Source organism: Oncorhynchus clarkii, unplaced genomic scaffold (genome assembly GCF_045791955.1).
Source record: "Oncorhynchus clarkii lewisi isolate Uvic-CL-2024 unplaced genomic scaffold, UVic_Ocla_1.0 unplaced_contig_10495_pilon_pilon, whole genome shotgun sequence".
In the NCBI taxonomy this organism is placed as follows: Eukaryota; Metazoa; Chordata; class Actinopteri; order Salmoniformes; family Salmonidae; genus Oncorhynchus; species Oncorhynchus clarkii.
In genome coordinates, this window is record NW_027259392.1 from 23,160 (window position 1) to 32,567 (window position 9,408).

General features: G+C 49.3%; 1 protein-coding gene across 1 annotated transcript; it reads right to left on the minus strand.

The window, feature by feature from the left end:
- Positions 1-760: 760 nt before the first annotated feature.
- Positions 761-9,166, minus strand: LOC139400122 (serine-rich adhesin for platelets-like; the record flags this gene model as incomplete). The annotated part of the gene is made up of 14 exons (XM_071145150.1): positions 761-853; positions 3,986-4,327; positions 4,453-4,680; positions 5,250-5,651; positions 5,905-6,153; positions 6,186-6,334; positions 6,769-6,906; positions 6,955-7,119; positions 7,334-7,498; positions 7,652-7,762; positions 7,999-8,169; positions 8,537-8,701; positions 8,783-8,914; positions 9,002-9,166. Coding segments are annotated over 14 exons (2,675 nt in total), but the record flags the coding sequence as incomplete, so codon positions are not given.
- Between the last annotated feature and the right edge of the window lie 242 nt (positions 9,167-9,408).

Consider the following 9,408-nt stretch of genomic DNA (forward strand, 5'->3'; position numbering starts at 1 on the left):
GTAAAACACATACAACTGCTGTCCACAAGACTAATTAGTTATTGATTTTTTTACCCTGCATGTGAAACAAATTATTTTTGCCTGTGCAGCCTGTATTAGAACTCTATGCTAATAGCTGACAGCAGCAGCCAATTAACAGTGCCAATACTAATGAGCTCCCTGTGGTCAGGCCCACTGATTGTCCCAGGGTCCAGACATGTCCCATGTAGCAGATTCACATGTGGTCTGCCTCAGAGAACACACAGCACAGTAGTACTCACTTCTGTCAAACAAAAGGAAGATGAACTGTTAGTTGGCCACATTGCTCATTTACAAGTCAAATCACGATACAATCTGACTTTCAATTACAGTGCTACAAAGGTACGCTTCATTCCAGGGGTTCAGACACTCACTGGGATGTCTCTCCCTTTCCTCCTGCAATGGCTTTGGATACAATATAAACATCCTTATAAACAGCGCCCCTTTTTGCCTCATTGAAACACACAGCACAAGCATCTCCCAGTGACAGGCTTTAGCTCATCTCAGCAATGTCCAAAAAGATTACACCAAACAAAACAAACAACAGACATCGCTCAAAATGCAGGAGAATAAAACAAGGTGTAACGATGTGAGCTGAGAGTCGGGAAGTAAGTTCAGGGAGTGAGTGTTTTAATAAATAAACACAACATAATACAAAATAACAAACACAAACAATACACAGAACTGACACAGTAACACCTGGGGATGGAACCAAAGGGAATGACATATATAGGGAAGGTAATCAGGGAAGTGATGGAGCCCAGGTGAGTCTGATGAAGCACAGGTGCGCGTAACGATGGTGACAGGTGTGCGCCATAACGAGCAGCCTGGTGACCTAGAGGCCGGAGAGGGAGCACACGTGACATTGGGAAAAGAAAATAAATGGAATGCTCATGAACGGAGCCCAGGGAAAGCTACAACCATGACGCAATCAGTCTGGTCTGATAAGGAAGACCCGGAGCATTCTGTTTTAAGACATACACTACCGTTGAAAAGTTTGGGGTCATTTAGAAATGTCATTGTTTTTTAAAGAAAAGCTCAGTTTTTGTCCATTTCTACCTTTATTTAACTAGGCAAGTCAGTTAAGAACAAATTCTTATTTTCAATGACGGCCTAGGAACAGTGGGTTAACTGCCTGTTCAGGGGCAGAACGACAGACAGCAGCTCAGGAATTTGAACATGCAACCTTCCAGTTACTAGTCCAACGCTCTAACCACTAGGCCACCCTGCCGCCTCTTTCTAATCTGGTTAGGGCCAGTTTGCGCTGTTCTGTGAAGGGAGAAGTACACAGCATTGTACAAGATCTTCATTTCTCAGAACAATAATAGACTGATGAGTTTCAGAAGAAAGTGCTTTGTTTCTGGCCATTTTGAGCCTGTAATCGAACGCACAAATGCTGATGTTCCAGATACTCAACTAGTCTAAAGAAGGCCAGTTCTTTAATCAGAACGACAGTTTTCAGCTGTGCTAACATAATTGCAAAAGGGTTTTCTAATGATCAATTAGCCTTTTAAAATGATAAACTTGGATTAGCTAACACAACGTGCCATTGGAACACAGGAGTGATGGTTGCTGATAATGGGCCTCTGTACGCCTATGTAGATATTCCATAGAAAATCTGAGATTTCCAGCTATTATGGTCATTTACAACATTAACAATGTCTACACTGTATTTCTGATCAATTCGATGTTATTTTAATGGACAAAAACAAGAAAATTTCTAAGTGACCCTAACTTTCGAATGGTAGTGTGTGTTTTTTCTTCATATGTCTTATGCATACAGAATGGCCCTTGACATTCGCTTCAGCAATTTTTCTCAAAATCCTTTTATTTTGAAGAAATGTTAATTACAAGAAAAGGCTTTCCTTCAATCCGTCTTTCCAATAATGCTGCCGTCTCCCTGGGGGAGAAATATGAAAATGCAGTGGTGAAATGAACAATTTTCCTCCAAACACAATTACCAGGCAATTTGCAAAGTCCTTCAGAGAGCAATCAGCAATCACTCTTCTTGAAAGTTGGTGAGGGGAAGAAAAGAGACTGTTTCACGTCATGTTATTTCTCCTTTCTCGTTGGTATAAAGCTTTGTTCTCCTGTGTGCCAAGCGGAGATGTTGCAGTCAGATCTACCATCTCTGGGAGAGGACCGTACATCAGTAGAGTAACAGCCCTGATAGATGAATGTGGCGCCATAGAGCACAGTCAGACCAGACTGGACCATTTCTCTGTCCTTAGTTTTAAATTAGACTCGACATCAGCACAACAACCTTCAGCTATCAGCATGGCCCAAAGCTGACTGGGTTGCATCAGAAAGTAAAGAGAGTGGTCTGTTCAGGATGTATATGGTCAGGCTACGTCAAACAGGTAGCACCATTAAGACTGGAGCGACATGTCAAATGAGTGTGTGTGTGTTAATTTGTTTGTGTACGCACAACAGAGGGAGAGCGAGAGAGTAAGTGAGAGAGCGAGAGAAGAAAGTGAGAGCGTTGCAGCGGTGTCGTTAGAGAAAGGTAAAGAGAGAAGGGTAAGATAAAGATTTTGTTCAGTGCTGGGTGCTTATAGTGCAGAACACTAATGCAGAGGACGTCAGCAGGATAGGAGGGAGCAGGAGATCCATTCTCCTCAGGGTAGACTCCATCTTGGCACTACCTGTTATAAACTTCCCCTGCCGTCGTGCACAATTACCTCTGTAATTCAAAAAGGTCGGTGTGGCTGCTGTGTAATTCAGTATTCCTATAGATCTGTATTAACTACATATTAAATCACCCTGGAGTGGAAACACACCCACTGAATACTGAGCACGGAGAACATATGACACTACCCAACCCAGCTGGGACATATGACACAACCCAAACCAGCTGGGACATATGACACTACCCAACCCAGCTGGGACATATGACACAACCCAAACCAGCTGGGACATATGACACTACCCAACCCAGCTGGGACATATGACACTACCCAAACCAGCTGGGACATATGACACAACCCAAACCAGCTGGGACATATGACACAACCCAAACCAGCTGGGACATATGACACTACCCAACACAGCTGGGACATATGACACTACCCAACCCAGCTTGGACATATGACACTACCCAACCCAGCTGTCAGAGGGACCAGGAACCAGTGGGACATATGACACTACCCAACCCAGCTGGGACATATGACACTACCCAACCCAGCTGGGACATATGACACAACCCAACCCAGCTGTCAGAGGGACCAGGAACCAGTGGGTCATATGACACAACCCAACCCAACTGGGACATGACACTATCCAACCCAGCTGGGACATATGACACTACCCAACCCAGCTGGGACATATGACACTACCCAACCCAGCTGGGACATATGACACTAACCAACCCAGCTGTCAGAGGGACCAGGAACCAGTGGGTCATATGACACAACCCAACTGGGACATGACACTACCCAAACCAGCTGGGACATATGACACAACCCAAACCAGCTGGGACATATGACACAACCCAAACCAGCTGGGACATATGACACAACCCAAACCAGCTGGGACATATGACACTACCCAACCCAGCTGGGACATATGACACTACCCAAACCAGCTGGGACATATGACACTACCCAACCCAGCTGTCAGAGGGACCAGGGACCAGAGCAACTTATGGCACTACCCAACCCAGCTGTCAGAGGGTCCAGGGACCAGAGGAACTTATGACACTACCCAACCCAGCTGTCAGCAGGCAGTGATGAGTGATGAGTGGGAAGTGAGTGAGTAGGATGAGTAGGAAACAGCCTGTCCATATTTGGTTACATCATCTGATAAGCAAACAGGAAGAGAACATGAGAGATCTGATGCTGCTGCCTGAGTCTGGGAGTTGAGGATATTACTGCTGTCTGAGTCTGGGAGGATGAGGATGTTACTGCTATCTGAGTCTGGGAGGTGAGGATATTACTGCTGTCTGAGTCTGAGGAGATGAGGATGTTACTGCTATCTGAGTCTGGGAGGATGAGGATGTTACTGCTATATGAGTCTGGGAGGTGAGGATATTACTACTGTCTGAGTCTGGGAAGATGAGGATGTTACTGCTATCTGAGTCTGGGAGGATGAGGATGTTACTGCTATCTGAGTCTGGGAAGATGAGGATGTTACTGCCATCTGAGTCTGGGAAGATGAGGATGTTACTGCCATCTGAGTCTGGGAAGATGAGGATGTTACTGCTATCTGAGTCTGGGAGGATGAAGATGTTACTGCTGTCTGAGTCTGACAGGGATGAGGATGTTACTACTGTCTGAGTCTGAGAGGATGAGGATGTTACTGCTATCTGAGTCTGGGAAGATGAGGATGTTACTGATGTCTGAGTCTGGGAGGATGAGGATGTTACTGCTATCTGAGTCTGGGAAGATGAGGATGTTACTGATGTCTGAGTCTGGGAGGATGTTAATGATGTCTGACTCTGACAGGGATGAGGCTGTTACTGCTGCCTGAGTCTGGGAGGATGAGGCTGTTGTTGCTATCTGTGTCTGGGAGGATGAGGCTGTTGTTGCTATCTGTGTCTGGGAAGATGAGGATGTTACTGCTGCCTGAGTCTGGGAGGATGAGGCTGTTGTTGCTATCTGTGTCTGGGAGGATGGTACTGATGTCATAGTCTGACAGGGATGAGGCTGTTACTGCTGCCTGAGTCTGGGAGGATGAGGCTGTTACAGCTGTCTGAGTCTGGGAGGATGAGGCTGTTGTTGCTATCTGTGTCTGGGAGGATGGTACTGATGTCTGAGTCTGGGAGGATGAGGCTGTTACAGCTGTCTGAGTCTGGGAGGATGAGGCTGTTGTTGCTATCTGTGTCTGGGAGGATGAGGCTGTTGTTGCTATCTGAGTCTGGGAGGATGGTACTGATGTCTGAGTCTGGGAGGATGAGGCTGTTACAGCTGTCTGAGTCTGGGAGGATGAGGCTGTTGTTGCTATCTGTGTCTGGGAGGATGGTACTGATGTCTGAGTCTGGGAGGATGAGGCTGTTACAGCTGTCTGAGTCTGGGAGGATGAGGCTGTTGTTGCTATCTGTGTCTGGGAGGATGAGGCTGTTGTTGCTATCTGAGTCTGGGAGGATGGTACTGATGTCTGAGTCTGGGAGGATGAGGCTGTTACAGCTGACTGAGTCTGGGAGGATGAGGCTGTTGTTGCTATCTGTGTCTGGGAGGATGAGGCTGTTGTTGCTATCTGAGTCTGGGAGGATGGTACTGATGTCAGAGTCTGACAGGGATGAGGCTGTTACAGCTGTCTGAGTCTGGGAGGATGAGGCTGTTACTGCTATCTGAGTCTGGGAGGCTGTTACTGCTGCCTGAGTCTGGGAGGATGAGGCTGTTGTTGCTATCTGTGTCTGGGAGGATGAGGCTGTTACTGCTGCCTGAATCTGGGAGGATGGTACTGATGTCTGAGTCTGGGAGGATGAGGCTGTTACTGCTGCCTGAGTCTGGGAGGATGAGGCTGTTGTTGCTATCTGAGTCTGGGAGGATGAGGCTGTTACTGCTGCCTGAGTCAGGGAGGATGGTACTGATGTCTGAGTCTGGGAGGATGACGCTGTTACTGCTGTCTGAGTCTGGGAGGATGTTACTGCTGTCTGAGTCTGACAGGGATGAGGCTGTTACAGCTGTCTGAGTCTGGGAGGATGGTACTGATGTCAGAGTCTGACAGGGATGAGGCTGTTACTGCTGCCTGAGTCTGGGAGGATGAGGCTGTTGTTGCTATCTGTGTCTGGGAGGATGAGGCTGTTACTGCTGCCTGAGTCTGGGAGGATGGTACTGATGTCAGAGTCTGACAGGGATGAGGCTGTTACTGCTGTCTGAGTCTGGGAGGATGAGGCTGTTACTGCTGCCTGAGTCTGGGAGGATGGTACTGATGTCAGAGTCTGACAGGGATGAGGCTGTTACTGCTGTCTGAGTTTGGGAGGATGAGGCTGTTACTGCTGCCTGAGTCTGGGAGGATGGTACTGATGTCTGAGTCTGGGAGGATGAAGCTGTTACTGCTGTCTGAGTTTGGGAGGATGAGGCTGTTACTGCTGTCTGAGTCTGGGAAGATGAGGATGTTACTGCTGCCTGAGTCTGGGAGGATGGTACTGATGTCAGAGTCTGACAGGGATGAGGCTGTTACTGCTGCCTGAGTCTGGGAGGATGGTACTGATGTCAGAGTCTGACAGGGATGAGGCTGTTACTGCTGTCTGAGTCTGGGAAGATGAGGCTGTTACTGCTGTCTGAGTCTGGGAGGATGTTACTGCTGTCTGAGTCTGGGAGGATGAGGCTGTTACTGCTGTCTGAGTCTGGGACGATGTTACTGCTGTCTGAGTCTGACAGGGATGAGGCTGTTACAGCTGTCTGAGTCTGGGAGGATGAGGCTGTTGTTGCTGTCTGAGTCTGGGAGGATGAGGCTGTTACTGCTGCCTGAGTCTGGGAAGATGAGGCTGTTGTTGCTATCTGAGTCTGGGAGGATGGTACTGATGTCTGAGTCTGGGAGGATGAGGCTGTTACAGCTGTCTGAGTCTGGGAGGATGAGGCTGTTGTTGCTATCTGTGTCTGGGAGTTTGAGGCTGTTGTTGCTATCTGAGTCTGGGAGGATGGTACTGATGTCTGAGTCTGGGAGGATGAGGCTGTTACAGCTGTCTGAGTCTGGGAGGATGAGGCTGTTGTTGCTATCTGTGTCTGGGAGGATGAGGCTGTTGTTGCTATCTGAGTCTGGGAGGATGGTACTGATGTCAGAGTCTGACAGGGATGAGGCTGTTACAGCTGTCTGAGTCTGGGAGGATGAGGCTGTTACTGCTATCTGAGTCTGGGAGGATGGTACTGATGTCTGAGTTTGGGAGGATGAGGCTGTTACTGCTGCCTGAGTCTGGGAGGATGAGGCTGTTACTGCTGCCTGAGTCTGGGAGGATGGTACTGATGTCTGAGTCTGGGAGGATGAGGCTGTTACTGCTGCCTGAGTCTGGGAGGATGAGGATGTTGTTGCTATCTGAGTCTGGGAGGATGAGGCTGTTACTGCTGCCTGAGGCTGGGAGGATGGTACTGATGTCTGAGTCTGGGAGGATGAGGCTGTTACTGCTGCCTGAGTCTGGGAGGATGAGGCTGTTGTTGCTATCTGAGTCTGGGAGGATGGTACTGCTGTCTGAGTCTGGGAGGATGAGGATGTTACTGCTATCTGAGTCTGGGAGGATGAGGATGTTACTGCTGTCTGAGTCTGGGAGGATGTTACTGCTGTCTGAGTCTGACAGGGATGAGGCTGTTACTGCTGTCTGAGTCTGGGAGGATGAGGCTGTTACTGCTGTCTGAGTCTGGGAGGATGAGGATGTTACTGCTATCTGAGTCTGGGAGGATGAGGCTGTTGTTGCTATCTGAGTCTGGGAGGATGAGGCTGTTACTGCTGCCTGAGGCTGGGAGGATGGTACTGATGTCTGAGTCTGGGAGGATGAGGCTGTTACTGCTGTCTGAGTCTGGGAGGATGAGGCTGTTACTGCTGTCTGAGTCTGGGAGGATGAGGATGTTACTGCTATCTGAGTCTGGGAGGATGAGGCTGTTGTTGCTGTCTGAGTCTGGGAGGATGAGGCTGTTACTGCTGCCTGAGTCTGGGAAGATGAGGCTGTTGTTGCTATCTGAGTCTGGGAGGATGGTACTGATGTCTGAGTCTGGGAGGATGAGGCTGTTACAGCTGTCTGATTCTGGGAGGATGAGGCTGTTGTTGCTATATGTGTCTGGGAGGATGAGGCTGTTGTTGCTATCTGAGTCTGGGAGGATGGTACTGATGTCTGAGTCTGGGAGGATGAGGCTGTTACAGCTGTCTGAGTCTGGGAGGATGAGGCTGTTGTTGCTATCTGTGTCTGGGAGGATGAGGCTGTTGTTGCTATCTGAGTCTGGGAGGATGGTACTGATGTCAGAGTCTGACAGTGATGAGGCTGTTGCTGCTGTCTGAGTCTGGGAGGATGTTAATGATGTCTGACTCTGACAGGGATGAGGCTGTTACTGCTGCCTGAGTCTGGGAGGATGAGGCTGTTGTTGCTATCTGTGTCTGGGAGGATGAGGCTGTTGTTGCTATCTGTGTCTGGGAAGATGAGGATGTTACTGCTGCCTGAGTCTGGGAGGATGAGGCTGTTGTTGCTATCTGTGTCTGGGAGGATGGTACTGATGTCATAGTCTGACAGGGATGAGGCTGTTACTGCTGCCTGAGTCTGGGAGGATGAGGCTGTTACAGCTGTCTGAGTCTGGGAGGATGAGGCTGTTGTTGCTATCTGTGTCTGGGAGGATGGTACTGATGTCTGAGTCTGGGAGGATGAGGCTGTTACAGCTGTCTGAGTCTGGGAGGATGAGGCTGTTGTTGCTATCTGTGTCTGGGAGGATGAGGCTGTTGTTGCTATCTGAGTCTGGGAGGATGGTACTGATGTCTGAGTCTGGGAGGATGAGGCTGTTACAGCTGTCTGAGTCTGGGAGGATGAGGCTGTTGTTGCTATCTGTGTCTGGGAGGATGGTACTGATGTCTGAGTCTGGGAGGATGAGGCTGTTACAGCTGTCTGAGTCTGGGAGGATGAGGCTGTTGTTGCTATCTGTGTCTGGGAGGATGAGGCTGTTGTTGCTATCTGAGGCTGGGAGGATGGTACTGATGTCTGAGTCTGGGAGGATGAGGCTGTTACAGCTGCCTGAGTCTGGGAGGATGAGGCTGTTGTTGCTATCTGTGTCTGGGAGGAGAGGCTGTTGTTGCTATCTGAGTCTGGGAGGATGGTACTGATGTCAGAGTCTGATGAGGCTGTTACAGCTGTCTGAGTCTGGGAGGATGAGGCTGTTACTGCTATCTGAGTCTGGGAGGATGGTACTGATGTCTGAGTTTGGGAGGATGAGGCTGTTACTGCTGCCTGAGTCTGGGAGGATGAGGCTGTTGTTGCTATCTGTGTCTGGGAGGATGAGGCTGTTACTGCTGCCTGAGTCTGGGAGGATGGTACTGATGTCTGAGTCTGGGAGGATGAGGCTGTTACTGCTGCCTGAGTCTGGGAGGATGAGGATGTTGTTGCTATCTGAGTCTGGGAGGATGAGGCTGTTACTGCTGCCTGAGGCTGGGAGGATGGTACTGATGTCTGAGTCTGGGAGGATGAGGCTGTTACTGCTGCCTGAGTCTGGGAGGATGAGGCTGTTGTTGCTATCTGAGTCTGGGAGGATGGTACTGCTGTCTGAGTCTGGGAGGATGAGGCTGTTACTGCTGTCTGAGTCTGGGAGGATGAGGATGTTACTGCTATCTGAGTCTGGGAGGATGAGGATGTTACTGCTGTCTGAGTCTGGGAGGATGAGGCTGTTACTGCTGTCTGAGTCTGGGAGGATGAGGCTGTTACTGCTGTCTGAGTCTGGGAGGATGAGGATGTTACTGCTATCTGAGTCTGGGAGGATG